Source organism: Parasteatoda tepidariorum, chromosome 2 (assembly GCF_043381705.1).
Source record: "Parasteatoda tepidariorum isolate YZ-2023 chromosome 2, CAS_Ptep_4.0, whole genome shotgun sequence".
NCBI lineage: Eukaryota > Metazoa > Arthropoda > Arachnida > Araneae > Theridiidae > Parasteatoda > Parasteatoda tepidariorum.
The window spans coordinates 20,891,150-20,909,230 of record NC_092205.1 but is presented as its reverse complement, the minus strand read 5'-3'; the positions used below and the strand labels follow the sequence as shown (position 1 = coordinate 20,909,230).

General features: G+C 27.4%; 1 protein-coding gene across 5 annotated transcripts in view; it reads right to left on the bottom strand.

Annotated features, from left to right (window-relative positions):
• Nucleotides 1–2,062: 2,062 nt before the first annotated feature.
• The window catches only part of LOC107455284 (serine-rich adhesin for platelets), a 74,160-nt gene continuing 58,141 nt past the window's right edge, over nucleotides 2,063–18,081 (bottom strand). For 4 of the 5 annotated variants that reach the window (XM_043046951.2, XM_043046950.2, XM_043046952.2 and 1 more), the window contains exons 8-11: nucleotides 6,710–6,805; nucleotides 4,599–4,826; nucleotides 3,659–3,802; nucleotides 2,063–2,652 (exon numbers count right to left, since the gene is read on the bottom strand). In XM_043046951.2, coding sequence (XP_042902885.1) covers nucleotides 2,494–2,652; nucleotides 3,659–3,802; nucleotides 4,599–4,826; nucleotides 6,710–6,805 — 627 coding nt within the window. In that variant the 3' untranslated portion in view covers nucleotides 2,063–2,493. The remainder of the gene's footprint in view (nucleotides 2,653–3,658; nucleotides 3,803–4,598; nucleotides 4,827–6,709; nucleotides 6,806–18,081) is intronic. The other variant, XM_071177275.1, reaches the window with a different exon arrangement.

Here is an 18,081-nt window from a genome sequence, read left to right as displayed (position 1 = left end):
TATTTACATAAAATTGGAAAGTATTCACTCATCTTTGATGATGACACAATTTAGAGAAATGCATGGTTTTAAAAAGATATATCACAGAGAATTTAATATGGACTATCTCTTATTATTGGCAATACTAGGCATAATAGAGGCTTTTTATAAATTATATTGACAATCATGATTTACAAAATGATTAAATAATACATATTAAAAAGCTAAAATTCACAAGGCACAAATAATTGATGATGTATAGCCTTGTTTTCAACACAATACCTATAGATATTGAAAACATTTAAAAATCTAGCATAAAATGTAACTTCACTAAAAATAAAAAACATTAATGATTCCTTTACACAACTTAATATTTTTTGGCTAATCTTTACATAAAATAGTAAAACTTAAAGCTGTTTAGGAACTATACAAAATTTGTAAAAATAAATATATTTTTCATATTTGATTGAGATTTTAACGTAAAGCTTGTAATGGTATTTATATTGCAAAAAACCAGTTGTATATTGCAAAACATCAAGAATTTATTGAAAATTTAAAATATGCAAAATAAATTTCCCTTTCATTCTGGAAAAAAAGTTTTTCTTCACAGAAAATGTGAGATTTGATTAATCAAATTATTGTGCAGATAGTTTAATTCATATATATTTATCTTTGTAACTTGTTAAATAAATTATAAATTTGATGAGAATAAATTTATTGGTCTTCTAAGGGTTGAATGTAGTAAACGGTACATTTTTATCTTCCTGCATGGAAAGATATTATGATAAGAAAGTTGAATTTTATGTGATTTTTCAAATCAACAACCAGCATGGTTAAATATTTGGTTATATGCAGTTAAAAATTTGCAAGAAATTAAGATACTACAATTTATTGCTACAAATATAATTCAACATAAATAGGAATTTAGTACCATTATAAAATAAAATTGGAACAAATATTTTTACAACCTTTTTAAAAGCAGGAAAAAAGGTAAACATATATTTCTAAAAGCATGCAAATTAATATCTTTATACTTAAAACAAGACTTAATCAGAATTATTAGAAATTGGAATTAAACATTTTTACTAAATATTAATATGAATAATAAATAGCGGTTTATAAAGAGATTAACATATAAAAGAAGGCTTTGCACTCAACTTGTACAATTTTAGTACTATCAAGCATAAATGACAGGGAAAAAAATTATATTGTTTCTTATAGATACTGAGATTCTTTAATGACTAGTGTATATATGAATAATATATTTAAAGCAAAGTTTATAGTGCTGTAATTAGCTGATAAAATATAAGATAAAAATCTAAATACATTTATGTATTTAGATTTCATCTTATATAAGTATTTAAAAACCCAAATTATTCATGGAATATTTATTAACTTCAAAGATATTGGGATAAAGAACTTTAAAAAAAATATTCAGGTACCAGTTAATGTTTTTTATTAATAAAGAAAAAAGCTAATAATTTAACATGGCCCCAAATGAATTCAAAGGAAATTGTCCATTTTTAACAGTGACTTGTGATTTTTATTAATAAAAAAGAAAATATAATTGCTGAAAATTTTTAAAGGCAATTACTCAAAAAACAAGTTAGTTTCTCAGAAAACATATACATATGTGCTTTTCAAAAATATTATATTTCTCTTTTGCTNTATTGGGATAAAGAACTTTAAAAAAAATATTCAGGTACCAGTTAATGTTTTTTATTAATAAAGAAAAAAGCTAATAATAAAACATGGCCCCAAATGAATTCAAAGGAAATTGTCCATTTTTAACAGTGACTTGTGATTTTTATTAATAAAAAAGAATATATAATTGCTGAAAATTTTTAAGGGCAATTACTCAAAAAACAAGTTAGTTTAGCATTAGTTTCTCAGAAAACATATACATATGTGCTTTTCAGAAATATTATATTTCTCTTTTGCTAATTTTTTCTTCATAACTACATGGGCAAATCCACTGTTCAGTTGACACTTAAAATTAATTGATATTTTAGTTAAATGAACATAAGAAATGTTAATTTATTATAAATATATATATATAATATTAATCCCTTTTATTTATTAAAAAAAAACGTTTCTTATTTTCTTCACTGGACATTGAATTGCCCATACATTTGTTTAAAAAAATAACGCTGATTTGTTTTTAATTCTTTTTCTATTTCAATACAAAAATTATTTAATGATTAGGCTTGGTGCGTAATAAGGCACTGTTTGATAATTGCTGGTGAATTTTTTAACAAAACATCCATTTGTGACGAAAAATGATTATTAAAAACCAAAAATGAAATTCAAAAATATATTTTAAATACAATGACATATCAAAAAATAATAAATGCAAAGACTTATTGTTCTTTCTGAGAAAGAAAGTTCAAATATGAAGGTGACTATATACTGAAGAAGCTCAATGATGTGTAATGAATAGGATTTATTCTTTGGTCTGATGCAAGTGAACATGCTGGAAGACTTCAATGTCTGATATAGTGTTCTGAAACTCCCTTAAGGATTCGGAGTTGCAGGTGGGGATGGTTTTGGGCACAAGTTTTTGGAATTAAAAGGAGAGGTTCTTGAACACAACCTAGCAACCATAGGTTTAGTGGTTCCTTTCCTTGAACGATGCTGCAGTTGAAGATAGGACTTTTCAAGCTCGATCATTTCCTGCAATACATTAGCGATTATCAAACCTTTAAAAATATATTTATTTTCCTGTAAACAAACTAAAGTATACAGGGTGATTAATAAAAGAATAAACTTGCACATTTAAACTGATTGTTTCGAATCCAGTGTCTCTAATCCAGATTTTTTTAAGCCAGTCCATGTTAAAATTGTGGTCATTTTTTAAGGAACTAGTTGAATCGAAAAATATTTTAGTTTGAATCCTCTTTTTTTTATATAATTATTTGAACAATATTTTTAAAAAGAAAAACTTGATTTTTGAAAATATTTTTGTCAAAAATTTACCTTTGGAAAGCAAAAGGAACAAAACAAAAAACAGTTTTCGGTAATCAGAAGAAATAATGAAAATATTGACATTTTGTACTCACAAAAAAACTAATTATTACATTTTGCAACAACTGTGATTTTGACGCACAAATATTATTCTAAAACCAAAACATTGATCAGAAATGAGGAAACCGGGTCTTAAATTCAGCATAAAAGCAGGAAGAATTAGTTTTAAAAGAACAAAACAATAATTCTAAAAATCCAGCAATGGCAAATTTCAATCCCAACAAACACTTGATTTCCTTAAAATAACTTCTAGATAAACTTAGATTACATGTATGTTGCAGACATTTATGGCAAACCATGTAAAATAAGATTTTGTACATAAATAAATTTTTAAGAAAATTAAATTATAAATTTTTGAAAAGCATTTTTATGCAAAAATTTTCTGTAAACCTGTTTAGCTACAGTTCTCATTTTTTCACCTAGCAAATAACCATCCTATATAATGCATTACATCTTTATTTGCTGCTGTGTGAATAAATTTTAAAATTAGAAATAAATTTTAAAAAAAAACTTATTGTAGAAAAGATGTGAACTAAATTAAAATGACCAATTCTTTAAAAATAAATTTTTATAACAAATTTTTTTAAAGGGAGAAATCAATTTTTTAGGATAATTCTAAACAAAATGATACCTTGATATAATTCTAAATACATACCTTGGTCTGCTTGGAAAATGTGAGCTGAAGCTTATTTAACTCAATCAGTTTCTGATTGTACAGCAAATTGAGCTGATCAGCTCTTTGCTCTGCTTCTAAAAGTTGCTCTTGAAGTCTTTCACATTCCTGTCGCGAAGAGTGGATCTGAAATATGAATTCCCTTCATTAGAATCATTTCACTTTATTTAACTCATTTTAATATTGCAGTCGAACTCATTGTTTTAAAATGTTCGCATAAATCACGTTTAAAAAATAAACAGGACATCAAAAAAGGTTAGAAACTGTCAAATAAAAATCAAAAAAATATACAAAGGATCAAAAAGTGAAATTTGACGCATTCAATTATTTTTAAAACCTATCCAATGATATCGAACTTGATCTTGCCGCCCCATCAGTGAGGGGCAACTTTGATTTGAAATCTTGAATAAAAACCATTATTTTTCATTGCAGATTTGGATTCTTCAAAAAAAAAAAAGAGACCCAGATAGATGGCGCTGTAACCGAGAAAATTAAAAGGAGTACAAATTGTTAAAAATAGTGGTAACTCGAAACCCATCAGACTGAATATAAAAAAAAAAAAACGGTATTTTCTTACCGTTTTTTTTTTTTCAAAAAAAAAATTTCTTTTCGAAAAAAAATTCAATATTTTTTTTTTAACGTGTTTATTTTTCTTTTTATTTAATGGGTCTCGAGATTCGCCATTTTAAACAGCTCGTATCTGCAAAATGCTCTAAACTATTCTCTGCAAAATGCTATCTCGATCTTCGATTCCCACCTCAGGGGAGGGGGATATTTGGATAGTTTTCAAACATTATTGAATGTGACTATTTTCACTTATTCAATCTGATGTATATTTCTCGAGATATTTGACCGTTTCCAAACTTTTTTCAAACTCTACATATTCCTAACTATAAGAATTGAGGGTGAAAAAACTATTTACAGGAATGGAAGACTTGTGATTCATATAATCTTCGTCATCTTCAAATGCTGAATCTGTTCGACCCACGCCATTTTGAACCACATCAGTCCTACAGTGGCAACTATGAGACATCGAGGTTTGCAGTTCCAACTGCTTCTGTAACGTTTCATTTGCGCTCTGAACTATGTGAAGTTCTTCTTCTTGACTAGCTAGCCTTTTTTCTAAAATATCTAATTTGCTCTGCCATACCTAAAAGGAAAAATATTCCAAATATAACGTTAAATACATTTCATTACTTTTAATTTTTACCATGGTTATATGGAATAAATTTTCAAACAAATAGCTTTAAGTTTGGACTGTAAATAATTTATAGATTTACATTGTTTATGAATACGCATATACAGATTAACAGATTTGTTTTACAGATTTACTTTAACTGTTATTAATCTTAGTTGATAACAGAATTAAAGCATTATTCAATATTATTTTTTTCATTCTTAAAAGGGTCAAATTCCTAATATTTAATGAAAAGTGGTCCAATGTAAAAATAACATTTATAAAAATTACTAGAAAACTATTCTGAAATTAGGTAAAAGAATTTATTATTCGATGAACAAAGAGTGTGACTTTAAATTTGTGTGACTTTAAAATAAATCTTTCAATACTTTTATACACAAATTTCTTTTTTCCAAGCATTATGAGTGCAGAATATCAGAACAGGTTTGTGTCTTAACTCATTCGATTAAATTTATTGATCATATTTAGTGCCTTTAAAATAATGCGTAAGCATATTTTTGGCAATTTTGGATATCTCCTTCCTTACCCTTGTCAGCAAAAATAAGCGAATCACAAACCCCTACCATGCTTACGTGATAAATTTGTATCATGCCCTCCTGGTTTTTACTTTTAATTTGATTGCAGTAATCCAATTTTAGGATCAAATTCTAGTTTAACAGAAATACAACTTTGCATTAAAGAAAATTTCATGTTTCAATTCATTTTATAAAATTTTGAGTAGAATAATTTTTAAAAAATGTTTGTTTTTTCTTTTTGTAAACCTCTGAAGATCCTTGCAGAAATTTTTTTTTTCATTTATTTCTTTCCAAGAATTCAGCTTTTATTCCAAATATTTAAAAATTTTCTATGTATAATTTTTTTATTTGGGTTTATAAGAAAATATTGTTTTACGTATGCTTAGCTAATGCACTTTTTTCCTCCTGTCAGTAAAAATAAGCAAAATCGCAACCCCATTCTCCCGTTAGGTGCTTTCGTAATATTTGACCGGCACCTTATATGTTTGTATTACCTTTAAGTCTTCCTAGAAGCTTTATTTAACTTCATTGAAATTTTTTTAACAAAAACAACAACAAAAAAAAGTTTATTTAAAGTATTATAAATTCACTACTGATATGACTGAAAATCATTTGTCGAAGAAATTCTAATTATTTTAATAGAATATGAAATAATATTTATATCTAAATCAAAGTTAAGTTTTTTGCCAGAAGCCAAGGATAAACAAAAGTTTTACGGGCCCTTTCCTCAAAGCATTAAAAGCCTTATTTTTATAGTAGAATTTTTGAAGACCGTTTATACAAAACTGTAGTTTTTATAATATAAAATTGTAGTTTTATAATATGTAAATTTTCTGCAATTTTCTTATAAAAAAACTAATTAATATGCACTATATTTTTTGTAAAAAATTTTGGTCGGGAGCTCAGAAGTCCTGTCCCCCGGAACTATTCTTCCACCCCTCCCCTTTGAGCACGGCATTGATAAATTTACAGAGATTTCAGATAAGTTTGCAGGACATTCTCCATATTTTACAAAGATATTTCCCAAATAAAAGCATTCCTTATAACATCTACATTTGGCGAATGAAATATTGAGCGGGTCTCTGAATTCCTCGAACGAATTTTATTAAACCTTAGCTTTTTAATTGAATAATTAATATTTTATTCAATGATAAGTTGGATTAAAAAATAATGTTTTAGCGTTTCTATGAATTGATGTAACGAAATTAATTGGCCGCATTTCTTTTCCAATAAATTATGACTAAAGCTTTTTTCTTTATATGTCAAAATTTGAACACTTATTTACAGATACAAAAAATTATATATATGCAGTTTAATTACCGCGTCATTTTCTTCCTTCATCTTCTTAATTTCTTCTTGCCAAAATGTTTCTTCCTTAGATCCACCGGCAGAGTTTTTCCGAAGATCAGCCAAGGCCTAAAAAACAAATAATCTGATTAATTCAAAATAAAATTACTGATTGAAAGAGGTAATAAGGACGGACTACTTTTTTAAGAAAATAATACAGCTGTTATGAACATAAACCAATCTTATAATATAAATAAAATACACATAAAAAATACTAGGGTAATATGGGCAAAACTAAGTTATACTTTAAAAAAAAAAAATAGAAAACTGAAAGGATACTTAACAATAACGCAACTTGTTTTTCATGTTAATATGCGTAAAAGCGAAATTTAAAATAGTACATTAAAGGTGAAACATGAATTTAAGATATACAGTCAAACCCCGCTATAGTGAACCTTCAAGGGACCGAAATTTCGGTTCACTATAAGCGGGTGTTCACTATATCCGTACTACAAACAATTTTAATCAATTTTTCCGAACTGCACCCTTTTATTACACATTATTTAAATAAATTACCAATAAAAAAAAATACAAAAATTATTAATAATCAATATGTAGTAACAAAATATGTGTTAACTTTTATTTTTATTACTCTTGTCTTGCGTACAAAAAACTTAGGGATGGGAAACTGAAATAGAAGAAGCAAACAAGGAAGAATGCTTATGGCTACATTCCATTCAATAGATGGTTTTAAAAATGTAGTTTTTAAGTAGAAGTTTCGAAATTCCCAAAAATTGAAGGAAAAAACTCAGTCGAAGACAGAAAAAAGTTCATAATATCCAATTTCCTCTCTTCTTTTGGTTTACTATATCCACAAAAAATAATATTATATGTGTATAATAAGGTACGGGAGCGAACATTTCGTTCACTATATCCGGGAGTTCACTATAGCGGGGTTTGACTGTTCTTGGTCCTAGATTGCCATTTTTGATAAATAACGTATGCCCGGATAAATGCAAAAACCACATAATTTAAACTCGAAAGTACACCACGGAAGGTGACACACAGAATAGAAACAAAACAAATTCAAACAAGAAAAGTATTATGAATTTATTGTACCATTTGAGAAAAAAAAATAATTATTAAAAAATTAATTATTTTAAGTAAATTACGAACTTGAATTTTCCACCCTTTTTCTCCGACGCCTCTAGGCCAAAGAATATATTCTTTGCCTAGGCCAGGGGTGGCGAACCTTCATGCACCAACGTGCCATTTTTTCTAAAATATATTTTAATGAGATCATAGACATGCCGACAAATAGTTTTGGCTTCGTGATTATTGAGTAAATAATAATACTAAATTTTATATACTCAAAACTCTCTATTTACTACGAAAAAATGCAATTCTCAACTTTTGCAATGTCTCAGTTATACGCGTAATTCAACTTAAAGTAACATCAGTGTGATTTCTGTTGTTGCAGATTAGATGACAAATAACTTATATTAGGGTTATAAGATGTTAGTTTTAGCAAAACTGTTAATTTTTATTTATTGTTCGCTTGTTTTTTTGTGGTTATTAATTGCTTTTTTGGCATTAATTGTTTTTTTGTGAAATTTAATTGAATTGTTAATATGCTGCATAGTAAACTTTGTGATCGGTGGAGTGCCCAAAATATTGTGTCGCGTGCCATACGTGGCACACGTGCCACTGGTTCGCCATCCCTGGCCAAGGCAGTCCTGTGAATGGGTGAAGCTAAAGGACAGTAATTTCTGTCGTTGAGTATCAAAATCGGATCAGTACGTAAAAAAAAAAAAAAAAAATAGCTGAAAAATTAATCAGGTATAAAATTTTATGCTTTTTTTTCCCTTTAAATAGCTCTTCTTTACCCCCTCCCCTCTTACACAGTCACAAAAAAATTTAATTTTATAAATTTTTAGAACAAAACAACATTAATAACAATGTAATAAAAAAAGAAAAACACCATTGAAAAGGTTGCCGATGAATAATGTTTTCGTGTAAACACAATTTAATTTACATTCAAAGGAGGATGGAGAAGGAAAAAAATTGTCTATTGCAAACTATGATTTATCTTTAACCTTAAAATGAGATTTATAATCTAAAATCTTTTTTTTGACATTAGAAACAAGTTAAAAAAATATTTTTAAAAAATCCGAAATAATTTTAACGTTCTTAAAAAAAGGTAGCTATTCAAAATTATTATTCAAAAAGTAAACTGATCTTACAACTTTTTCCAAGGAAGTAGGTGAAGGTCGTATAATAAAATTGGAAATGGAAAGTTCTTCTATTCAATTTTAATTAACAGCGAAAATCTCATCTTAAAGGGAATGACTCAAGTCATACGACTACATTGAATATATTAAATTTGTCGACAAATTCTAAACGTAATTCCTACTAAGGTGAAAGCTGTAAAAGTAACTAGTGAGACAGTGTTTAACATACCTTTTTTTTTTCTCGATGGACTCTCTAAGTTCTACAGCTCTAGATAATTGTGATAAAGCATCAAAACTTTCTGAGGTTTTAGAAAATCAACTTTCTTTTAGAAATATTAGAACCAAGTAAAAGTAAATTTTCTTGCTTTTGCTTATTTTTTGCAGAAGTATGACTAATGGTTAATTCAAAAGCTACCCCCTATTCTTCTATAGTTTAGGGTTTTTGACCCCCAAAATATAATGTGTAGTTGCAATCTTGGAAAAAAGTTTTGAATTTTAAGGTATACAGTTTCTTACATCGTTTAACATGGTTGTAACTTAACATGGCAAAATACAAAATTTGAGCGAAATTGCTTTCTGTGAAATCCAATTTTATAAAAGTTGCATATTTAATAGTCGAATTCTTTTTATCAATTTGTATATTCGTTTAATCAAGTCGTATATTCGTTTTATTTAGTCGTATTCGTTTTATTTAGTCGTATATTCGTTTTATCTAGTTTCAAACGTCATCGTTTACACTAGGTTTATCAGAACTCACTTTTCTCTTAACTTTAAAATAACATAGAAGATGACACAGAATTTTTAACGAAACATTTCCAGAGGTCTGTTTAGAAGAAATTTGGGTTCGTTAACGGACCTTTCACAAAATATATTTTCATAAAAACGGACCCTTCACAAAATAATTTATCTTTTAATCGGACCCTTCACAAATTTGTTTATCTTCATTATTGTTTTGTTAATCGAATAAACCCTTCCCAGGGGGGAAGGCGGTTCCAGACAAATTAAGTTTTCCTAAGTTTAAATTCCAAATGTAGTATTCTAAGAAAATATTTCTACTTTTACAAACATCGTGTGCGCATTCTTATTAATATTAAATCATAATTATTTTTTTTGTAAATAAATAATTTATCAATTTATATTTATTTATAAAATTAATAGAATATTGTGCAAATAAAAATTAATTTCTGGCAATTTTTTAAATAAAATATTAAAAATCAAAGAATTGTTTAAGTTAACTTACTGCGTAACACGTTAAAAGTGATACATTACTAAATTGTGTTATTTAAAATAAGTCAATTGAAATTATTAAAAATGTGAGTGATTCAGTTTCCATTATTCGTCCGAAATGAATATTTTGTGTTGAGCAGTATAGGCTAAATACTAATGTTGCATCTCTAATTTAGTAGCAGCAATTGTTGCGCAGAATCTTGTATCTATTTACAATTTAAAAACTTCTTGAAAAGGTTTTTTAAGCAATTTTTGCAATAACAGGATCCCATTTGCACAAATTCACAAAAACAGGACCCTGGTTTCTCAACGGAAACCTATCTCTGAAGGGAAAATACGAAATAGCACTAAAAAAATGTCCTGACAAGTAAAAACATATTTTAATTCAATTTTTGTATTTGATTTCTTTTTGAACCCTGAACTGCGCTTTTTATTATTTATTTATTTATTTATTTATCATTTCCCTTTTTTTTCCTAGTTATATTCGTAAACGTTAAAGAATTAATGGTTGCTTATTGAGTTTTGTTATCCAATTCGATATACAAAATAACTCTATCAGACTAAAAAAAAAAATATTACATGAAACTTTCTAAGAAGTGCCAATTTTATTTAAAAGTTGATAGAATCCAAAACAGCTAAGTCAGAAACAAAAGCAAATTGTATTTGAAGGAATCGAAAAGATATGCACGAATCCGGTTAATTAAAAATCAGATTATATAGATTATAAAAAATCTTTGATCTTAAGGATATTATTTGAAAAAGTATTTACAATTACTTTCTATAACTTGTCACAAAATTAATCTGTCACGTTTAAACAAACATTTTGGAGCCTTTGTTCGATTAAACTATGGAAAAATACAGAACAATTATTGAAACTACTTCAAAATCTATGTCTAAGTTAATATACANTCTAAGAAAATATTTCTACTTTTACAAACATCGTGTGCGCATTCTTATAAATATTAAATCATAATTTTTTTTGTAAATAAATAATTTATCAATTTATATTTATTCATAAAATTAATAGAATATTATGCAAATAAAAATTAATTTCTGGCAATTTTTCAAATAAAATATTATTAAATTTAATAATTGTTTAAGTTAACTTACTGCGTAACACATTAAAAGTGATACATTACTAAATTGTGTTATCTAAAATATTATGTCAATTGAAATTATTAAAAATGTGATTCATTTTGTTTCCATTATTCGTCCGAAATGAATATTTTGTGTTGAGCAGTATAGGTTAAATACCAAGTATTTGTATGTTGCATCTCTAATTTAGTAGCAGCAATTGGTGAGCAGAATCTTGTATCTATTTACAATTTAAAAACTCTTTGAAAAGGTTTTTTTTTTAGCAATTTTTGCAATAACAGGATCCCATTTGCACAAATTCACAAAAACAGGAACCTGGTTGAAAGAATGTGACTTAACGCTTATTTTATATTCACAAATTATGAATAGTTTTTTCACAATTTGACAAAAACAGGACCTTTCACAAAATGACTGGACAGACCCCTGGTTTCTCCCACGGTAGAGCATTAACTCGCTTCTCAACGAAAAAGCTATCTCTGTAGGGAAAATACAAAATAGCACTAAAAAATGTTCTTACAAGTTAAAATATATTTTAATTCAGTTTTTAAATTCGATTTCTTTTTGCACCCTGAACTGCGCTTTTTTATTATTTATTTATCATTTCCTTTTATTTCTTTCCTACTTATATTCGTAAAAGTTAAAGAATTAATGGTTGCTGATTGAGTTTTGTTATCCAATTCGATATACAAAATAACTCTATCAGACTAAAAAAAAAATATATATATTCCATGAAACTTTCTAAGAAGTGCCAATTTTATTTAAAAGTTGATAGAATCCGAAACAGCTAAGTCAGAAACAAAAGCAAATTGTATTTGAAGGAATCGGAAAGATATGCCCGAATCCGGTTAATTAAAAATCAGATTATATAGATTATAAAAAGGATAGTATATTTGAATTTACAATTACTTGCTATAACTTGTCACAAAATTAATCTATCACGTTTAAACAAACATTTTCGAGCCTTTGTTCGATTAAACTACGGAAAAATACAAAATAATTATTGAAACTACTTCAAAATCTATGTCTAAGTTAATATATATTATTTTTTAATTCATAAATTCCAAAACTAAATTTATTTAGCAAAATTGCAAATTTAATTAAAAAGATAATGCCAATGAATTTAATGTATTTGCAATTCAGTGAATATTTACTAAAAAATCTGTGTGAATTTTACTAAAAATAACACAAAAAAAAATACAAAATAGAAAACAATTATTGAAACTACTTCAAAAATCTCTGTCTAAGTTAATATATATTATTTTTTAATTCATAAATTCCAAAACTAAATTAATTTAGTAAAATTGCAAATTTAATTAAAAAGATAATGCCAATGAATTTAATGTATTTACAATTGTGTGAATATTTACTAAAAAATCTGTGTGAATTTTACTAAAAAATCTAAATTGTCATGTGAATGAATATTCTTATAATAAGATTCCAGTGAACGTGTGAGATATTTATAACTATCTTTTCCCTTATAATAATTTTGCATAGTTTCACTATTTTGTACAAATATATTAGTTAAAATTTATTTATTCAGCTATTGTTTTCGTGCCAGAATGAGAAGAATGAAAGTCGAATTTTTTTAAAAGCGAAGAAAACGCATAGAAACCCTCACAAACGCACCAATTTTTCATACATATAAAATTATATAGAATTTAAACTCTCTCTCTATTTTTTTTATTTATTTAATTCATTCCATAATAAACAAAAGCCTCACCTTTGAAATTTATTACCTGACAGTCTTGACGTTCGTTAACCTGTCATTTGTGAGATACGGGTGTGACACAAGAATTAGGAATAAAACGTTCACCGCTGTTCTTATGGTCGTCATAACTTTCCAGGAAGATGTCAGCTTATTTTTTTATGAACGTCTTTGATGACGTAAATTCGTATTTACTTTAATGTGTTTTCAAATTTTTAAAAGTACCCAGCTAACAGAACAACTGCTTAAAATTTTGTTTTTATTGTAATTCCATTTAAAATAATGATAAAAATGACATTTATTGTTATCTTACGTTTACTAAAACATCGTTTTTTTTATAGTCGCGGACTTTTATAGCCATCATTGAACAGCAGACCCAATTTCGGGTTTACGACTACCAATGTTCAACTCCGTAGCCTTGTAATTTTGAACCCAATCCTGAAGACAAGGGAACTTCTGGATCAAGTATTGGGAGAAATTTGCCTTCGAGGAGGATTTTTTGATGCGACTAACCCGCATTTGCCTTACATGAAGAGGAAAACTTCCTACGGTTAGCCTGACGGTAAGGGGACTTTAACCCATGATCCTTCTACCACTGAGGATATTTTACATCAGCGCACAGTGGTCGGTGCGAGCCGGATGCGGAATTCGAATCGACCAGCCATCGCTGGGATTCGAACCCGGTTCACCTCATGGGAAGACGAATGCTCTCTATCCCCTGAGCCACCGCTGCTCCTTTTCATTTCATAGATGAATACAGAATTTCAGCTCACTCATTTTCAGTTTATGCATGCAATAAAATCAAATTATGAACTAGACTAGATGCCACTTTAGGCCTTTAACTTAAACTGTCTGACATATTACTAGTAATTCAATTTCAAGACTAGTGAATGTGAAAACTACATATTCATTAAATATTTTCAAAATAATAAGTAAAATTTTAATTAGTTAAATATTTTTAAATTAAATTATGGTATTTAGTTGATTAATATTTTTCACGATTGCTAAAGAAATTTCTTTTATATCTCAGGGTTCTGCTAAAAGAAGGTCGATCATTTAGGGTTTTGCAACCGAAAAAAATTGGGTACCGCTGCTCTAAATATTCATGGCTAATAAAATCATAAAATAGTAATAAGTCCGAGATTTGTTCTTTATTAGCCAGTTTTTTAATTTAAAATCTTTATTATTTTGATGAATAAACAAATAAAAACTGCCATATCCCTGATATAAATAAATGAATAATTTTATTATTCTTTTAGAATTTTATGTAGGTTTTTACAAATACAAATGAAATGACGATTCAATACTTCCTTTCCGTTTACAATAAATCGATTTAATGTTTCTCTTCGTCTTGGTCAATTTATTCGAAGAAATCACCAATTTATTTCGAGAAACATGTGATCAAATGAAAATCGCGTTCTTATAAAAGACCGGCCTTGAATTTTATGACAAGAGAAATATTGAACCAATATATCTTAGATTGTTTTTCATTCCATAAAATATTCGCTACTGTAATTAGATGGAACAAACTGCCTTAACTAATGCTTAGAGCAGAAAGAAAGAAATGTACAACATATAAAGAAATGGGTATTAGCATAATTTTACTATTAATATTATTTCATGTATTTTTTGTTCTTTTAATTAATCTGTTAACAACGGAGAAATTAGGATTTCAAATTCGATTTCAAAGGAACTATTCAACTGATTTTGTTCAAATTTTGTATTTTGACACATAAAATTACATTCCTTAAAAAGATGTAAAAATTTGTATACCTCTCAATATAAAATTATTTTAACTATTATAAAATAAAATAATAATAAATTTTGAATAAAAGTTATCTTTGTATTAACGAATTTTATATAAAAATGAATTGCTCCGTCCCATTCAATATAAATAGTAACACGCTTTTATGAATCGAAATAATTTTATAATTTTGGTGAGAGAATTGAGCCGTGCAACTGGACGAATTGATGACAACGTAAAACGAAATGATGAAAATGCGATGAAATGAAATAGATTAATTTTTGAATTCAACCCACCCCTTTATAATTTAAATTTTTAATGGAAAAAAAAACTTTGTCATTAAGGAGTTAATCTTTATTATTTGAAAAATTTATTACAAATAGGGCAATTGTTTCAATACTTAAATTTAAAATGTCTGAAAAAGTGAAGTTAATCATTTTGTGCTAGGAATGCAGTGGCGTACAGATACTTGTGAATGCCTGCCTGGGGCAAACTCCTCGATTAAATGCTCCTAAATTAGGAGTATTATTTGAGGATGAAAAAAAAAAAAGAAACCCTATCAAAACCTCTCATTAAATCAATGAGAAAATAACATAGTAACGATACGTATTCAGAAAATTTTAAATCCATGTCCAACAAAATAGCCTTAATCTCCATAACCATTGGCGAACAATATCCTTCAAAATGAGCCAAATAACTTCATATTTAAATTTTTTTTTTTTAACATTATACAAGTGCAAACCTGCCAATATTCCAACATTTCTGGCTTACAGCCGGACTTTTCAAAAAATATGAAATAGCAGTAAAATGTATGTTAACATTCGATTTAAAATGATTTTGATTATCAGGATAAGTTAAATAATTTAACGATGTATGAAAAAGAGCTGATAAACATGGTGTGAAGATTTTAAGTACTGGGAAATATTTTTAAAAGCATTTTATTGTTATTTTATTATCATTTTAACTATTGTGAAAAGCCGGAACTCCTGCTTTGGCAGCGTAATAAGTTCAATCAGGATCCTGATTCCGAGGAAATAATAAAATAGAGGCCTTATATAGTGATAGTATGAAATTGATAAGCTTATTAAGAAATATAAAAAACAAAATATAACAACAATAAAAGAAAAAAAAAGTTGCTAAAAAATTGCAATGATAATTTATTTAAAAAATAAATAAAAACGAAGTGATTCACTTTCGAAATCATTTTTTCCATATAACAGGGTAATTTTATTACTTGATTAAAAGCTTATTCGCTTCAAAAATATACAAATTGGAAATAACAGTCGACTTGTTCCAAACCCTCATAAATAGGCGCCCATTTTCAGTATTCAAAAAATAGGTAATTTTATATTTTAAAAATTTATTCTTAAAATTGTCTACTTTAAATGTTATAATTTGATGAAACGAAGCAAAACTAAAGTACATACACGATTAATTATATCTACGAAAATTAATAATGCAAAAAATTAAATAAAAGAATTTTTTAAAAAAACGTATAGAATAATAAATGTGGAAAATAACAACAACAAAAAAAATGAATCAAACAACTTTCGTTTTGATCATCGACCAGTTTTTCTTAAAATCAATTGGTTGGGGCGAGTCAGAGTTACGCCCAGTTTCGTGAACCACGTGGTTCTATTTTTTTTCTCCAAATAAAAATTTCCCTTACCTTACGCATGTCCGCCAGACGTTTGTATACATCTCGATGACACAGCAGATTGGTCTTGAAATGAATATATTGTGGAGATACTTGAGACATGATTCTTTACAAATTAAACACGAAGAATCTTTTTGGAATCTTACAGAGAAAAACAACTTTTCACTAAACTACGTTGTTTGAATTATTATGAGAAACGACATCGTGGAAAAAAAACAAGCATGTCATCATTTCATCGCCATTCAGCTTTTGTTAATGTCCATTACAGGGTTGCCATTCGAGGAAAGTTAGGAGATTTCGCCAACTGTACGCCAAAATAAAGGTCATCTGTTTCTGAGGAGCTTTTCTATTTAGTTTCTTTTATAAGAAAAGAATTCGCTTGAAGCTTTGAATTAGCCCTTTTTTTCTGACTCACTAATAAAATGAATTAATTGTACATAAGTTCTAGAGCTCTATTAGGTATAAAATTTAATTTAAATATTTAAATTTATTTTTCTGTTATCCGGTTATTCAGAAAGATTTTATATTTAAAGTGACGGAAACATCTGTTGGAAATTGGTTTTGAATGATTTTGACCAAAATTAGATATAAATATTTATAATAATGTAAGAATATGTAAAGGGTAAGGGAACACTACTGGACGTTCAGAGTGACAAAAATCATTCAAAAATCCATTATTTGGTTTTAGAAATTTAAAAAAAAATTCATATTCTACTAGTAATATGCAATGAACCATACTTAAATCAGAGTTATTCTAACCTAGTTATGAGATAATGAATTTGTAAATGTCCGTACATCAACAGGTAGTTCCCGTTGACGAAGTTGCTTTTTCTCTTAATGGAATTTTTCGATCTTCACTTCTAAAATGTTCTCTGCGTACCAGTTATTATAAAAAAAAATGCAGACACTCTTTGATCTACCTTGTTTAATGTTAAAGCCACCAACATAATTTAAACGTTTTTTTCAAAGAAATTTTTAGTTACAAAATAAAAAAGTAATGCCTGGGTACATTATATTTTTATATGGTTGTCATACCCACTTAAACTCATTTAAATACCCATAAACAAAGTATTTGGGTTAAAAAAAAAAATTTTAAAAATTCGATCGCAGGGACCTTTTCAATTATCAACAATTAAAAGTCATATTTTTAGATATAACTTTAAAACTAATTATTATTTTTTTCTGAAACATTGTACACAGACTTTTATACTACCAATATTCTGTTAAAATTTGAATAGGGGCGAACAAAAATTGCACTTTCTTGTTTTGAACATTTAGTGTCCCCTTTATTGTGATTTTATTTTTCAATGTTGAAAAAGGTCATGAAAATTTTAAAAAAAGTTATCAAGTTATTGTAGTTTCGCTACACAGTAGGGGGACTACGGTCTGGAAAAATTTAAAAAATGGTGACAAACTTTCCATAAATCGATTGGAAATTTACTTTAATTTCATTTTAGGAATTCGTATGGTCAGTTTTAACGAAGTCATCCAGACCAAAGGTTTCCAACTTTTTGCGTCTACGAAACCTAAATCCTCTCCCTTCATTTGATGAAACATTTACTCTGGAAATAACTTTCATTAGCAGTTGTGATCACATTAACCGAGAAAGAAAACTAATTATTTTGTAAAAAAAAAATTTAAAATTTTTATTTATTTTTTTTTAGCAATTATTGTTTTAGATTTTATGTCTGACAGTTGAATTCTCAGATCATGAGCAGCATCTAATCAATTTATGATTTTGTTTTT